We start from the raw sequence: 16624 nt of genomic DNA, 5'->3' as shown, positions 1-16624 counted from the left end.
ACCCAGCAAAGGCATTCAAGCTAGCAAATTGGCTGCCCGGTTTCTGCTTTTCCCCCTCTCTGAGTCTCCCTCTGCATGCTTTGCTCGTGTGCTCTCCGGCCAGTGGCCCTCTCTCGTGCAGTGAGTGGCCCGTGGACGCCGCTAACGGATCCCCTCCAAAAGCCCCTCGCCCCTCTGTCCCCAGGTGCGTGCGAGGTGCCAGGTCCCTTTTCTGCCATGAGCCTATGACGATGTGCCATCAACAGATCGATCACCGCAACAACAGTCGTGGAAGTGGACAATGCCTCAATGGGTCGTCAATTGAATGAACCACCTCTGGGAACCACCGCCCCAAGTTGCTCGAAATCTCCATTGCATCTGCATGTGTGGTCTGCAAAGCGGCTCTTCGGGCTGCGGCTGTCATTCGCTACACCCGTCCTCCTACCGAGTACCAGCCTGCCAATCACGCACGGCCGCCCAGGTCCAAATCCTTTACCGGTCGATCATACACCACCTTCGGCGATAGGCTGGCTCAAGATGGAATTTCTGCACCATCCTACCGCTCTTCTTATCACGGACTGCACTGCAGGTTATTGACGAATGCTATTGACGAATGCTCTTGCATTGCAGCCTACTTGCGCCGACTCGCATGTTGCAGAGGTGATTGGGCTTGTAAGAGCATCCCGATCCACGCAGATGCGCTCGAAATTCCCTGTTACGGAAGGTCTCGGTGTTGCTTTGACACCACCTGCGATGCCTCCCCAAGGGGAAATGTCGTGCTTCACCACGACCATAGGGAGAGAAGCTACATAATCATTCGGCCATTTCGTGCATCCATTATCACGTCGCCAGCTCGTGCAGCTCAATGATAGCCTGGCGTCTTCTTGCTGTAGGATCCATCTCTGCACACCACAGGCCGCCCACAAACTTTACTTGCCGTCATGACGTTCCATCCCCGCGACGGCCGAAATTGGACATTTCATGCACGACTCGAGGCATGAAGAATCAATGCCAGCCAACACGGTATCGGGTAAATAATCTGCCGCTGCTTATCCTGACCATCGTGTAGCCTATCAGCCTATGTCCGTGAATTCATACAGTGCAATGAGCCACGTACGCGAATAGCATACTGTACAGCATTTTGATGACACCTCTGTATCCTCTGCTTCAGACCTGGGTACTAATACTAATATTATCGGACCTTCGGAGGATCCCTCTCTGTGGGCCTTCTTCACGGCCCACGTCGGCTTCCCCATCAGACCCTGAGGCTCCGGGCGCCCCCCTGTTGCGGGGTGCCGACTCCAGACTGTCAAGCCCTACGACTCGTCCGCGGCGCCGTCTCTTGGCTTCCTATTAGTAGACCTCCTTCGCGCTCCGGGTATGCAGGACGTAGATCCAGCGCGCCCCGTCGCGTCTCCGTGGCCCCTCGTGGCTGCGTGGACTCTCCCCCCGCAATGGCTCTCTGGTGCTTAACAGCACATAATATTGGTCTTGGCGAAGTCGAAGATTCCATACGATGGAGACGCCTGGAATCCGTCTTTCTGCATATTGTCAAATTTTCGGCCGGCAAAGGCCAAAGACAACTTACCGAATGGAACTAACGGGAGTCGCTCGGCGCGGTAAGCGCTGTGGGAGGAGCCGAGTGCGTGTCAGCGAGCCTTTGGGAACGACACGGACAGTATCCGCGTCGAGCACGATCCCCACCCTCAGGCAATAAAGGCTTGACGAGTGTGAAAGTTTTCCGATTGGAAGATCCCATTCAGCTGTATCGATTGAAACGTAGGTACGCGGCGATACTTCGTGGCCCGTTCAACCACCTCGCTGTCCATGAGCAAACACCCAACGAAGTCTGGCCGGACTGAGCCAGAAACCGTTGGCTACGAGGGCTGCTGCCCTAGCCTAGCTGGCGCTGGCTTTCGACAGATCCATACTATGCTGAAACGAACCATGGACCTTTGCTTCGTTTGCTCGCTCTGTTCGATGGGCTGTTTCGAGGGAACGGGAGATCATCAGGGGGATGGCGAAGATCACGACATGACACGACCGCTGGGATTTGGGATCTACGTGCCAAGCCAATAACATATGCTCGACATATAGGTGCATTTGTGGGTTTCGAATTGGGCCTGACACGCTCGTATAAGAGGCGGCGTGATACCACGCGGCGGCTGCGTGGTGTTGACTGATCATCCTCAGCGGGAGGCGCTGAGAGGTTCATGACGAAGCCTGGAGAGATTTGTGTGGGGATCCCGTCGCCTTTCATCGCGATCTCACGCAGGAGAACGTTCGAGATATTACGATGGTCATGCCTCTCCTTAAGGTAGCAGATGACCATCGACTTGTTGTGAGGTTATGAAATCTGGCGATAGTCTAACCTAAACTAGCGTCCAGAACTGTTTCTTGAGGTTTGACTGAAACCAGATACTGTCTGGTTTGTTGGCCAGAAGCATGAACGGTTCCTAGTGTTGGTGGTCGTGCCTAAGCGCGGAAAGTCGAGTTGACCTAAAGCAGTGGCTAGGTATTGACTATGCTTGGATCGCTTTGCCCGCCAGAATTGCCCGAGAAGCATCTCGAAAGCCGAGAAAACATACGCTTTCCATGCTTGGCATCACTGCCCCGTTGTGAGTATAAGACTGGGTTCTGTAGCTCCCATTCGCTGACTGGGCTCAGGTCGTTGTCCCAAGTGACAAGATCTGGACAACTTGGATTCGAGGGCCTCGACCTCGTCTTAGACTTTTGCTTGATGATGTCTCTATTACTCTTTTCGACTAGAGTTTAGGGATACCCCAGTCGCAAGTTCCCTTGGTAGAGACCAATTTGTTATGGGCATTATCATTGGCTGCCGATTAATGCAACGTAGTGGCACGCTTTTGTAGCTCTGGTTCCTGGAGCTCGATTTCCAGGGGTAACGCATCTACCAAAGGGTCTCAAGCTCGGTTATTACACTCTCGGCACTTTATCTCGGTTCATTACTTCATTATGTAATTTTCCTGTCTCGCCCTCTCCAGAGGTAACTGGCTTCTATACTATTCCATACCTACGCCTTGGATTCAACGCCGCGCCACGCCTCTAGGGCCCCCAGTATCTAGGCACATCCTGGCTGGGGCCTCCCATGTACGTGAAGGGGGGCTACATGTACGCTGGCGAGTTATACTCGCCCGGGCTGAATCCGTAGCCCGGAGGGTTGTACATGCCCATGGCCGGGAGGGTGTTGTACGTGCCTGCGATATTCTGGGCGGGTTGGAACCGGTTGGTCCCGAATCCTTGCATGCCAGTGTGCCTGCATTTCCATACTGCTTAGTACTTCCTATTCTCTCGATTATGGATGATCTCAGGCCATGAATTCTTAGCCACTTACCATGATGGCAGGTTTCGGCCGCCACCAGCTCCGTTACAGCCTCCGTACATTGTCGGTGTTAATTTCTTACTCGGTGGCTTTGGGGTATTGTTGAAGTGTTTTGCTTTATTGGATAACGAAATCGCACTCGCTCGTATCTTTGATGTCTTATGGGAAGGGAAGCTACATTTTCTGGCTTGATAGTCGTGTAAATTTATATCGTTATGGCTTTAACGTACGGACACAATATGACTGCTAGTGATATGTTTCATCCGTCGAGTCCGACTTCGTCATGATTGCCCTTTTCTTGCACGCATACTGATTTATAGACCCGATGTTGTTCAGAGATATCCAGAGCTATTGGGTTGACTCACCTCCCACAGATCACGAAGGATCTCACCTTCTCGCGCTGTACGTATTTCGAAGAGAACTGCAACATGATGAACACCATGAACTTGTTCATCTCGAATGCTTCCGAGATCATTCTGACATCAATCCATTCGATGTCCCTTAAATAGCACTTGAACGCAAGAGCATGACGGCGGAACATCCAACCTCAGTCCAGCCGACAAGATGTGGCTCACGGAGCTGAAGCAAACCATAGATGGCCCTCACAACGTGCTCGCCCGCCAGGCGGGAATCTTTGATGGGCCGGTACAACCGGTCGTCTCCTTTAGCTACCAACAAGGAAGACGGGTTCATGACCGGGAATGGGCCCGAAAAGCACGGATGATTTCGGTACGGACCTTGGGCTCGATTGAGGATGGTTGCATCCCCCCCCGGGAGTGGTCAACGCCATTCCCTAGCTTCAGACGTGGTTCGAGTTAGCAGCTGGTTATCCGACTACGAACCTCCCGGGCGTTACCGTCGCCATCGCCGTTGAGATAGAGTTGGCGAATTTCTCCGGAGGCTCGACCGCACTGCGCCGGCGTGGAGGGGGCGAGCGCAGAGCCATGCCACGCACGCTAACTGGAGATCGAGCTGGTACGTCGGAGGAGGGGGGCGGGGGCTGCGTCACGAGCACTGTCATTGTTGTTACCTCGGTAGACATGTATTTTCCGGATGACGCGGAGAAGAAAGAGTAGCATGATCAATCTGATTGAACCCCATAACACCAGCAAACAGTACCATCCTAGAGGCCCCTCCTATCTTCTTCGGGGTTTCTTCTTGTTTGGGCGCCTAGGACTTGTGTCGTGCTTTCCTGCCAAGCGAATATTGCCGTGCTCGATAAGAGGGTGGCAAGTGACAACACGACTCTACTCAGCCCTCACGGCGTAGGAGTCGCCGCCAAAGGCCGTCCTGTTTTAGTCCACCCCAATGCGCAGACCTCGGAAGCTGGCGACTGGCTGTTCATGCCACATGGCTGAATACGCATGCCGTGGCTTTGCTCCAGGGGCGCAGCACTGTCTGCGGCAACTCGGGGAAACTTGCGGCGGTCCGATATGATAGTCTTAAGACGTGTTTACTCTGGTCAGCCAGCTGAGCTTTTAGGCCGCGCACGTCCCCTTAAAGGGGCTAAAAGTATACGTCCGGTGACGGCCCTTTTTTTATATATTAACCGAAAATTTAGCAGTGTGTTTATTTCGACTTTTTAATTAAAAAAACCGGTTAATTATCGTTTCGACTTTTTTTATTTTATTTCGAAATTAATTAATTATATTAATTTATTTAGCTTTTCTCGATTAATAGTATTAATTACGATTTTTTAATTAATTTAACTTTTTAAAAGTTTTATAAGGTATTATAAAGCGTAAAGGGCGCTATAAAAAGTATTATAAAAAGTATTATAAAAAGTATTATAAAAAGTATTAACGTGGTTTACCATTACGCGACGCATATTACTTAGCGACGCACTTTTTTTACTTTTCGACCCTTTTATATAAATTAATTTAATCACAACGCTTAAAATTAATTAAAACTATTCGTTATTTAATTCCTCGCTTAATTCTATATTTTTTTTATATGTTCGCGTATTATGACCTGTTTCGCCGTAGATACTATAACGCCTTTTACTAGTTGTTCTTCGCTTCGACGAACCCCTATTTTTATTTTTATCGGGCGCTAAACGCTTCTTTTTTATTTTTTTATCCTGTAGCTGCTAAGATTTTTTAATAGTAAAGGTTTTTTTAAGCTAGACTCGCGATTTTTTAGCTCTCCGGCGTTTAAAAAGTGTTAAATTAACCTTTTTTAATATATATATTTTATCGCGTATAAGGGTTATTATATAGGCTATTTTGGTTATATTCTTCGTTATCTGGTTTACCGCATTTAAAATCGACGTTGAAGAGCTTCTTTAATAAGTAAACACCCTCTTTTTAATATAAGTAGAGTGCTTAGTTATTTATTAAGGGTTAGACAGCGTTTAAAGGTCGTAGGTACTAGCCGTCCCTAGACGGGATAGGTTAAGTGTAAACGTTTAAAGACGTATATTTAGTTTATTAATTACCTCGTTAGGGTTATAAGGTATTAAATTAAATACGTTGAATTTAGATTTAATATTAGCTTCTGTAAAAACAGTAAAATACGCGGCTTTAAAAGCGATAAAGAACTCGAGCTTAATAATATAGTTTATAAAAGCTTTAATAAATAGCTCGACTTTTTTCGAATAAGTATATTTTAAAAGCGAATAAAGTGCTATATTAAAAAGTTAAAATAAATATAATAAATAAAGAGGTATATTAATAGTAATAATATCGTTATTTTAATAATATACTTCGAATTCGGCCGAAATATAACTCTCGTAGCCGTCGAGAATTAAAAAGCGGTAGCGATTTTTCGTTTACGATCTAGTATATTTATCGAAGTATTTAATTTAGTTTAAACCTATTTCGTTATTAGTTTAACTATTAAAAGTCGGCTTAATTACTTAATCGCTTAATAAATCGGTTTCGCGAGATTAGTTCGCGAGGTAATATTAGCTTTAAACGATTAAGAACGGCGGAATATATTAGCCCTACGAATTAATATATTTAATCGCTATTGCCTATTCTCGATTATTAGGCTGGACCGATTTCGCTTTTTTACGCTACTCGGCGTGTATTATAACGAGTATTAACCCGATTATATTTATTATAAAGCCGGTTTCGTTAAAATTTTAAATATTTTTATTAACGATTCTATATTTCGTTTTTATATTCGCGATTAATATAAATTAAGTAAAAATAACTTTAGAATTTTCGTAAAGAGTTTTTTAGTAATCGTACCAACGATTTATTTTAGTTTTTAAGTTTAAGTTACGGTCGATAAAGCGCTTAATTTAATGTTTACCGACGCGGTTGCCGCTGCGTAACGCGGTAAGGAAATTAGCTATATTTTTTATACTAACGAAATCGGGAGGTATTTCTCGGATATTTAAATTAATTATATGTTTACGAAGTACCTTTTTTTTAATTAAATTTATTTTACGTCGTTTCGGTCGGATTTCTCGTTTTAAAGTTTAGCCGTAAATTCGATGGTGTAAAATTAATTCGAGTATATTATAAGCTTTTATTATTACTCTTTAGCTTATTTAATTCGGTCCGTTTTGTATCGCTTAAATTATTAAAACTATCCGATTTTTTTGGGATTAATTAGGTATTATAGTTATGGAGGTATTACGCGTTAAAGTTTAATTATATTAGAATTAAATTAAGGTGCGTCGCTAAGTGATATGCGTCGCGTAGTGGTAAACTACGTTATAAAAAGTGTTATAACTTAAAAAGGGTATTATAAAAATAAATATAATATTATTCGCGCTTAGTCTTTAAACCGGCGTACGTTAAAATTAATAAATATAGTATTATTTACGCCCGGCTTTTAACGTACGCTTAATTATATATTTAACCTCTTAAAACATTACTTTTATTTCGAATAAAATTCGAATTAATTAATTAAAAAGGTGCGTATATTAGCCGATAAGCTAAAAACTAGCTAATTAAAATAAACACGTCCTTAATTTATCGTCTTCTTTTGAAGAGGGTAAAATATAACCTTTATCGGCTGCCCCCCCTTAAATAATATACTTAAAATAGATGTAAAAATTAATAATATTAGTAATAAATAGGTTAATTAAACAACGCATACTGTATTTTAAGGCCTATTTCGGCTAGTGCGTACTATAATAAAATCACCCTCACCACTAGCTTAATTTACATTATTTTTCACCACCTTATCGGCGCGCTTTTTCGACCTTTTCGGCCTTTTCCTTAGCTTTCCTTCTTTAACGTCCTTTTAAACCTCTTTAATATTTACTATATATATAAAGCCTTTATTAAGGTCCTCGTCGACCTTCCTCTTTTTTAAGATTTTGTTTTCTCTAGATCTACTTTTAGACCGGCTTTTTCCTGCTTTAACCGGCCGATCCGGGCCGTTAAATCATTAATACTCTTGCCGAGTTTTTTTTATAGTAATCTCTTAGTTAAATTACCGGTGGTAATATTAATATTAAGCATCGCAGCCTTTAAATTTTTAACCTACCGGCTATTTTTAAGCGTCTCGATCCTTCTAGCCTTCGGTTTAATTAACTAGCGCGCATTCTCGGCGGCGATAACCTTATTAATAGCTCGCACTATATTAATACGATAAAGCCTATTATTTATCGGCTTATCGATATTAAAAAAAGTAAATACTAATTACTACCTATCTACTAGTAATAATTTTAAAAATAAAAGCTATTTTACGTGTTTTAGCTTAAGCTTAAAAAAAGTCCCCTTTTTTAACGTAGCTATTATTAATAACAGTATATACTAAGTCGAGCTCCCTTTAAAACCTCCTTTTTAAAATTTTAAAATAGCTAACATTTAAAGGTTAAAGTATATAAAAACTATATAATAATAAGTAAAAGAGTTATACCTTAACCTTTAACGCCGCCAATATAAAATTATTATCGATATAACTTTTATATTTATTTAAAATTAGGAGCCTTCATTAATTAAAATTATTAGGCTTAATTAAAAAAATAAAGATTTTTCTCAATTATTTTAAAGCTATAAAATTAAAAGTCTATCCTTTTAATAACGCTTTAAAAGCTTAATCTTTATACTCGCAATTAATTTTATCCTCCTTTTAAAAAAACTATTATTATTAAACCGATTAGCTTCTAAATATAATTAAAAGCGGTAAAATATTATTAACAGTATTAATATACTTTAAAATAATTACTTACTCGTAATTAGCCGAGTCGTTCCGTATTAAACTTTAATAAACGGTAAGGCCGATTATTATAATACCCTTTCTTATCGTTATCGCAGTTCTTACTTTATCGGCGTTAAATTTAAATCGAGGGGGTATATTTACGATAATAATAATGTTAAGCCGATTAAAAAACCTTCGCACGGCCCCGTTTAATGTGTATACGAAGCGCCGGAAATTTATCGCTTTAGTACGTATAGTCTTAAAGGCCGGATAACGTTTTAAAAAACGGTATACTTATTGTTTACCGATAAAGTGATCGACCTTTTTTATAAAGAGGATGCGTTAAGTATATATATAAAAGAGTCGATGCGTAAGTGCGTAGCCTAAACTAACTTAAAAAAGGGCCTATTTAGCCAAAAAGGTCTCTTCCGTAGGGGTAAACAACTGCCGAGTCTCATCCTGCTCTTTTTTTAAATATTAACCCCTAAGTCGGTTGCAAAGGGTGCCCCTGTTAATGTTATAGTCTTTAGCCGCACGATTAATACTTCCGCCGGCCAGCACGGCCTGGACCGCTTGGGCAATGCGAGCTTCTTTAGTCATGTTAGTAGTGGTGAAAAGAGGAAAAAAAGAGAAAGAGATTGATCTACTTCAATTAACAGACGAGTGAGATTTGACCCCTTTATATACTGTTGTTGTTGCTCAGGGGCTCTAGAATCATCTGAAATCTGGAGGGGTCATTTGAGGGGGGGGCAGCCGATAGGGGTTGCATCTTACCCGTACTAGGATCGAGTCGGGAAACTATGCCTTTTAGTATTTAAGTTCTCTGTCGTGATCTCAACGAACCAATCGCAACTAAATGCGACGGTCGAAAACGGGTTCTTGGCTTGGGAGTTTGAACGATTGGATTGGCCCAAGAGCAGATGCCAAGCTCTGAAACAGCCGGGCCTCATTCGCGTCTCCTCGTGTCTCTCTCGTTGCTCAATTCCAAAGGCCGTGATGTCATTATATGCCCTTGGTAGCAACGGCCGGTACAGACGCCGTAGGGCAATGAACTCAATGTTAGAATAGTCTCCCCGCGACGGGCCGGGGCGCAAAGATGCATAAACCAAAGATAACGAATTGTTCGTCCCCAAAGAGCAGGCCACCCTTTTCGCCGACTAAGTTCCAAATTACGAATACGAAAACATCGCATCTGAAGCTGTTTCGGTCATGGCAGCGGCCGACAGCCGCGTCATGGCAGTGTCAGTCGCGTATGATGACCTCCCGAGTCATACAGTCATACCTCGGGTAATTATGTGAAAAACGTCGCATATAGCGGCCCCTCGTAGGGAGTATCGATATCCCATAGAACATCACCTCCATTCGCTGCCATTGTTGAGACGATGGAACTATATGGTCGCATGCCTACTACGGCCGTCATAACTTGCCAACGATGCTCTGTCACCGGCAATACATCCTCGCGGTCACCCTGGGCTGGGCCCTGCTGCCGATGTAATGCCTCTCCATCCCGTCTCGCCAACAGGCCCATGGCTTATTGAACCGTCGAGCCGACACAAGAGCCCCTGACCCCAGTAAGTGCCATCTTTCATTTTCAATATCTCGTCAGCCCAACGACCCCATACGTGACCCATTCCCCCTATATATGCTGACATACAAACAAAACCAGTCGACCCGACCATCTTCAACGCCATCCTCCACTACGCCACCTACGCGGGTACCTACCTCTCGGCTCCCTGCAAGACGCCGCCCCTGGGCGCCGAGGTCGTGTCCTTTGCGCAAAACGACAGCACCGAGACGCAGCAGACCCCCTTCCGCAACCGCGGCGACAAAGAGGTCATCCTCGCGTTCCCGGGCACCGCCAACCGACCGACATCGGCACCGACATCAACTTCCCCCAGACGCCCCACCCGGCCTGCGACGGCTGCGCCGACCAGACCATGGCGCAGGCCAAGGCCGCGGTGCAGGCGACGCCGGACTTCAAGTTTGTTATTGTAGGGCATAGGTTAGTCTTGTTTGCCCTTTTTGGCAAAAGAGGATTTCCCCGAACCCCTTCGATCCATGTCGTCTTTCTTTAACAACCCCCGCCCGCCTACATAAGAACCTACTACTGACTTTTCTTTGGGGGCGCGATAGTCTCGGAGGTGGTTTGGCTAATATGGCATACATAGATATGCAACGAGCCGGAATGAAGGTCGATCTTGTCGTTTCCTATGGAGAGCTGGCCGTTGGCAACCAACAGTATGCCGACCACGTCGACAAGATCGCGGGCGCCTCGGACGACAACGTGGGCATGTTCTGGAGGGTTACCCATGCCAACGGTAAGATCAGACAGACAGACAGACAGACAGGCCGCTCTTGATTGAATGACACTCATCTCTTTCTTTTTGTTCTTGGTTACATACTGACCGTCAAACCTACCTAGATGGAGTCCCCCTTCTCCCTCCGAATGCCCTCACGAGCATCATCGTCGGACAGAGCTTCATCCAACACCGCACCGAGTTCTGGGCCCAAGACGGGCCGGACGGGGAGTCGGCGAACCTGACGACGACGTTCCGGTGCTATGGGCAGATGTCCGAGGCGTGCAACACACGGGGCAGGGTGGAATCGGCATCAACACCGCGCACGTCTTTTATCCGTAAGTGTTCCAGACGCGTTTGCCCCCTACCCATTTGCGCATCTCGCTTGCGGATGGAATACTGACGCAGTGGAATAGGGGCTTGAATGTCCTCTCCTGTGGTATCCCCCCTCGAGACGAAAGCAGTGTGCGAGAAGGAGTTTAGTACTCTTTATAATCGGTCACACCCTACATGATCGGACATGATGATTGAGTCCTTGTTTTGAGGCCGTGGTACAATTCCCCGTGCAGCCCCTGAGATTAATCACCTGAAATTTGGTATGGAGTAAAAAGGGGAAGACCAGCTCGGAGTTTTGGACTTGGTGATGTCGACAGAGCGGGCAGAAGACTATTTTGAGTTAAGAGATAATACCCGTCGCATGGGACACAGTATAGATGGCATTCAGCAGCTAGAGGCGTAGGTAATTTTATAATAATGAGATCACATCAAATCAGAACAAGCCAAACCGAGAAACAATAATAATTACAATACACTAGAGATGTGTGGTTGCCGCTGGGCACATCCGCCGTTCGAAAACCTTACCCCTATTTTTGGATTCCGTGCCGTCTGGTTGCTTCCTGGTATTCGCAGCCGCGTCAATAAAACCCGCCGGATGAGTCCAAATAGCATGTCTGACAACAATGTTCACATTACATACAGAAAAGAGATGGTATGGGTACGGATACCGATGCATTAGAAGTCATCTTGCGCAGGACATGTCATACCATGTGTTCGAATGACGTGGAGTTATACACCAGGTATCACGACTCATAGAAAACGAGGTTGATCATCTGGGGCATTATCTCACACTCTTCACTTCCTATACATATATTCACCATGAGAATCACATCAACAGTTCTAGAATGCATCCCAAATCTGTCATGTTGACTTCGCACATTGAGACCGCTGGGGTATAAATTCTCAAACCCGTCTGGGGATAAGCTGCATATCCTGCCTCCCATCAAACAAACAACATTAAGCAAATACAACTACAGAGAACAAAGAACTTCCAGAATATCTAAATCTTAGAGTAGTAATCCTGAACGCCCACAATGTACAACATCAATGGCCGACTTGGAGCTGGTGGTGGACAAGACCTGCCATCGTGGTAAGTATCTGCACTATTCCGCACTTTTGGAAAAAGGCCATAGCGTTATACATGTACCAGAGAGCTACTTCGCGCCAATACTTGGTTGATGGGCATTGCTAATCGCTGGCATTACTTACTTAGGTCGAACGACATGCGCGGCTGTGGGACGAACCGCGATCGCTACGCCCAGAACATCCTGAACGGGGGCTACAATCTCCCGTATCTCGGTTATCACGGCACTCACGGTGTCCTGAACCCGCCCGGCGTCGGCTGGATGCCCGGCCCGCACCATTCGCCATCGTACATGGAACCCCCAACCCAAGCATTCGGGCCCGGCTACGGTTACGGAAACTGGGGACCTTACTAGTGAATGACTGGGCTGTGGGTAAGCGGTATCGGTAGGCATCGGCGACTGGAATGGTCGCAAATCCACGGAAGGTTGACAGAATATGAGTATTGGGGACGGCTGAAGCCATCCCGAATAAAATAACATCCTCAACTCTAAGACGGCCGTGTTGTGATAGTAGTCGTAGTGGTTTGAGGGTCGACCCACCCCCTATTTGCTGCAGTTACGCTACCCGAGTATAAATTGGCTACATGACTGGACGATCCCATCGTGAGGATCTCGATTCAATGCAAGAAGCATGGTAAGATCTTGCGAGCAGTTGCATTTACGCCATTACTAATGCCCAGAGAACCAATAGGTGGCGACCCTAAGCTCACTAGCATGTCGTTTCCGTGCCTCTGTTTTATTCATGTCTTATCTTCAGGTTTTGCTAACCCCTAGAAGTAGTAATAAATACTAAAGAATTTGCCTACCATTGAGCGCATGGCTGCCGAGTCCTAGAGGGGGTTCCTACCGGTGAGGAGGCACCGCAGTTTTCGTCACACACCATGCATGCACGTCTCGGTTAATTCCCCCGGACCGTCTCACAAGTTGAGCAATCACTTTATGATATGTCGGAAAGAGGACACCCGACTACCGCTTGGGAGGCGTTAATCCAGTTCTACTAAGGGAATATCAGCATACCCAGCTTGGCAAGTATAGTCAATACGGTGGTCAACAATCTCCCAAGCAGCGACATCAATGCCAAACTCGCAGGTGTCTATGTAGGTTAGCTATGTGCGCCCAGGAACTATACCCGGACGTGCCGGGACCACCAGAGCCACCTTTCCGGTAGGACTAGTTGATCGGGACCATGGAAGTGCCCGCGAAACCCTTGAAACTAGGGAATCATATACCGACATGCGCTAGGTCGCCATGGTTTGCGTATTAATCAGCAGAAGCCGACAGAACGGGTCATATCTGGCCACAAAACATGACAAAACATGCATGATTATACATGTTCCGCGCGGAACATAGTCGCCTTTTGCGATTAAACCGGCGCCATATGCAGGGACTACCCGGGGCTGAGGCCTGTCCGCCCCATTTATCCGTCGGACGTCTTGCTTCAATCGAGCTGAAGCCGCGGCGAGCCCACCCTGGAAAAGCTCCGCTGCAGACAGGCAATGGCGCGCCCAGAAGTCGTAGTGCCGGGCGCATCACGCCTAGTGCCCGGCGCGCGAGCCAATCGCAGGGTCTGTCGTCGCCCCGAAAAGCGAGCCAGCGGTCTCCGCCCCATCGTTCTGTCGCACACCGCCGCCCCGCTCCCATTGTACACGCATGCTGCATGCAGCACGGCTTCTTTCCTGCTACGCCGGTGCATGCATGGCCGACCGAGGCATCGCGCCGGCTGACGAACCCTTTTTATATCTGCTTGAAGCCCCGGAACTCTGTTCTTTCTTTTTCGCAGGTCAACATCGTATCGTATCGTGAAGAAGAAGAAGAAGAAAGACAGATTTCAAAAGAAACCAGTTCACTACTTACTATCTATTACCCCAAACGAAAGCAAAAACCCCCAAACTCAGACAAGATGCAGGCCCTCATGGACCCCACCGCCACCTACACCATCCCCGCCCGGCCGCTGACCTGGCTCATCACGGGCTGCTCGTCCGGCTTCGGCTTGGCCCTGGCCCGCGTCGCCCGGTCGCAGGGCCACCGCGTGATCGCGACGTCGCGCAACCCGGCCAAGACGCCCGAGCTCGTGGCCGAGTTCAACGGTGCCGAAGGCTGCCGCTGGGAGACGCTCGACATCGACGCGCCCGATAGCGGGGCGCTGGTCCAGAAGCTCGAGGAAGAGGGAACGCCGATCGACGTGCTGGTGAACAACGCGGGCTGGGCTCTCTACGGCGCCGCCGAGCACTTCACCGAGGAGGAGGTCCGCCGCCAGTTCGACACCCTGCTGTTCGCGCCCTTCCGCCTCACCCGCGCCGCCGTGCCGTACATGCGCGCCCGCAACTTTGGTATCGTGGTCAACATCAGCTCCGCGTCGAGCTTGGCGTCGATCCCGGCCATGTCCATCTACGGAGGCGCCAAGGCCGCCCTGGATGGTAAGCGGCCCCCTTTGATCCAGCTGATACGAGATATACTGACTTTGATGGCCAGCCGTCATGAAGACCTTCGCCCTCGAGGTCAAGGACTTCAACGTCCGCATGCTGCAGGTGAACCCCGGCACCTTCGACACGGGCATGACGAACCAGCTGCAGTACCAGGCCGCGGCCGTGGACGCGCCCTACGCCGACAAGGCCGTGGGCCGGATGCTGGCCTACATGAAGTCGGGCAAGGCCGAGCTCAAGGGCGACGTCCAGAAGGGCGTCCAGGCCATGTACGACGTCATCATGGGCGTCGGCCCGGCGGGCGAGGGCCGCCTCAACGAGCCGCTCCTGCCCCTCGGCATCGGCCCCGCGCACTTCCTTTCCGCGCAGGCGAAGCAGGCGCAGCGGACGTTGGAGGCGTTTGGGGAGCTGAGCAAGAGTGTGGATAAGGTGCCTTCGGCTTAGAGGGGGCTTGTGGGAAAAGAAAAGTCTTTGACTGGTAACGGAGTAATGGGATATGGATAGCATTTATTTATCTGAATCTAAGAAAGTAAAAGATCTACCCAGGAGCCCCTCCTCCTCTTTCCGTCACAATGGGCGTGCTACTGATTCTACCCCGCTGTCTACAGACATTGCGAGTACCCTGGTCGAAATTAGCAAGACGCCAAGGTGGTTGTTAAAGGGGTTGAAGAACTAGGGTCACTTACATTCGTTCGAGACCTTGCATGTAAACGGCGAGGCGCACGTCTTGCAGCCAGTGTAGCCCTACGTCATATATGGTCAGTGATCTAGAAGCTCCAAGACGCGCGTGTTCCTGGTTCCATGGACACTTACTTGACCACCGCACTGAGCATACTGCGCCGCTGTACACCCACCACCACCGCCGCCGCCGTTTCCGTTGGTAGGGCTAGGTGCCGCGGTCGTAGTCGTCGGGGTACCGGGGTTCGAGCCGCCACCGCCTCCCTACATCGCGCAACACGGTTAACAATCTCGACTTACTCCCTTTGTCATGATGATGGTGATTGATTGAGGGATGAGGCTTTTTAACTCACGATAATGCCGAACCACTTCAAGTCCTCCTCGCCCTGGACCGGCACGGTGTGCCCGATGCTGGGACAGTAAATCCCCTGCAACCGGTCCCCAAAGACATATTTCGTGCACTGCCCGATCGGCGTCCCGCCGAGCGTCTGCGCGGGCGCCTGGTAGTTGTACCCGTCGACGCCCGCCCACTGCTTGATGGTCTCGTTGTAGTTGTTGGGATAGAGCGTCGTGTCGCTGCCGCCGTGGTAGATCTGCAGGCGCGGGTACGACCCGGCGTACCCGGGGTACATCTTCCGGACCGTGGCGGCCCACTGCGCGGGCGTGGCGCGCGAGTCGCCGTGCGCGCACGTCGAGTTCCAGCCGTTGACGGTGCCCGTGTAGAAGCAGCCCGCGGGCACGCCGTTGTAGACGCTGCCGGCGGCGAACATGCCGGGGTAGGTGGCGGCCATGACGTTCTGGCGTTTAACAAGAAGGAGTCATCAGCGACTTGAATGGTTCTATCGGCGAATTGGAAAAGGGACGGGAACTGACGGTCATCATCGCCCCCGACGAGCTGCCCGTCACAAACACCCGGCTCGCGTCGGCGCCGTACTTGCCCAAAGTGTACGTGACCATATTCGCAATCGCATTGCTGTTGGCGCCCCCATTATGGGTAAGGGTCGCGCTCGACGACACGTCCCAGCACGTGCCCGAGTAGGGCGACTCCGGGTAGACGACGATGAACCCGTGCTGGTCCGCGAGGCGCGCGTAGGGGGTCGACTGGTAGTAGCTGGCGCCCGTGCCCTGGCAGTGGTGGATGGCGACGACGACGGCGGGCTTGGCGGCCAGGCTGGAGGGGACGTAGATGTACATCTTGGCGCCCGACGGGTTCGCGCCGAAGCCGGTCACCTGCTGCAGGGAGGCGGCGGCGGCGAGGCGGCCGAGGGCGAGCAGCAGCGTGGTGCTGAGGGCCGGGAGGAACTTCATCTTGGCGAGGGTGTTCGGGGTGATGATCTTCGGGTTGGTGAGGGATGGGCGACTGATCTCGTTTCCCGCCGA

The 16624-nt window shown here is 48.6% G+C and overlaps 6 protein-coding genes across 6 annotated transcripts; 4 read left to right on the top strand and 2 right to left on the bottom strand.

Annotated features, from left to right (window-relative positions):
- Window positions 1–3105: 3105 nt before the first annotated feature.
- PG986_002198 (uncharacterized protein) lies at window positions 3106–3384 on the bottom strand (the record flags this gene model as incomplete). The annotated part of the gene is made up of 2 exons (XM_066838420.1): window positions 3106–3256; window positions 3335–3384. The coding sequence occupies 2 exons, from the start codon at window positions 3382–3384 to the stop codon at window positions 3106–3108; spliced, it is 201 nt and encodes a 66-aa protein (XP_066707313.1).
- Window positions 3385–3886: 502 nt separating this feature from the next.
- Window positions 3887–4398, top strand: PG986_002197 (uncharacterized protein; the record flags this gene model as incomplete). Its single annotated transcript, XM_066838419.1, has 2 exons — window positions 3887–4051; window positions 4120–4398. 2 exons carry the CDS (start codon window positions 3887–3889, stop codon window positions 4396–4398), a joined length of 444 nt encoding a protein of 147 aa, XP_066707312.1.
- A 5459-nt stretch (window positions 4399–9857) lies between these two features.
- PG986_002196 (uncharacterized protein) lies at window positions 9858–11205 on the top strand (the record flags this gene model as incomplete). The annotated part of the gene is made up of 5 exons (XM_066838418.1): window positions 9858–9916; window positions 10092–10427; window positions 10559–10743; window positions 10901–11060; window positions 11139–11205. The coding sequence occupies 5 exons, from the start codon at window positions 9858–9860 to the stop codon at window positions 11203–11205; spliced, it is 807 nt and encodes a 268-aa protein (XP_066707311.1).
- An 887-nt stretch (window positions 11206–12092) lies between these two features.
- On the top strand, window positions 12093–12497 carry PG986_002195 (uncharacterized protein; the record flags this gene model as incomplete). Its single annotated transcript, XM_066838417.1, has 2 exons — window positions 12093–12148; window positions 12272–12497. The coding sequence occupies 2 exons, from the start codon at window positions 12093–12095 to the stop codon at window positions 12495–12497; spliced, it is 282 nt and encodes a 93-aa protein (XP_066707310.1).
- A 1546-nt stretch (window positions 12498–14043) lies between these two features.
- Window positions 14044–15010, top strand: PG986_002194 (uncharacterized protein; the record flags this gene model as incomplete). Its single annotated transcript, XM_066838416.1, has 2 exons — window positions 14044–14560; window positions 14616–15010. The coding sequence occupies 2 exons, from the start codon at window positions 14044–14046 to the stop codon at window positions 15008–15010; spliced, it is 912 nt and encodes a 303-aa protein (XP_066707309.1).
- Window positions 15011–15168: 158 nt separating this feature from the next.
- Window positions 15169–16552, bottom strand: PG986_002193 (uncharacterized protein; the record flags this gene model as incomplete). Its single annotated transcript, XM_066838415.1, has 5 exons — window positions 15169–15188; window positions 15253–15310; window positions 15380–15508; window positions 15598–16041; window positions 16118–16552. 5 exons carry the CDS (start codon window positions 16550–16552, stop codon window positions 15169–15171), a joined length of 1086 nt encoding a protein of 361 aa, XP_066707308.1.
- Between the last annotated feature and the right edge of the window lie 72 nt (window positions 16553–16624).

Source organism: Apiospora aurea (genome assembly GCF_038362705.1).
Source record: "Apiospora aurea strain CBS 24483 chromosome Unknown utg000001l_segment0_segment0, whole genome shotgun sequence".
Taxonomy (NCBI): domain Eukaryota; kingdom Fungi; phylum Ascomycota; class Sordariomycetes; order Amphisphaeriales; family Apiosporaceae; genus Apiospora; species Apiospora aurea.
This window is presented reverse-complemented; position numbering and strand designations above follow the sequence as displayed.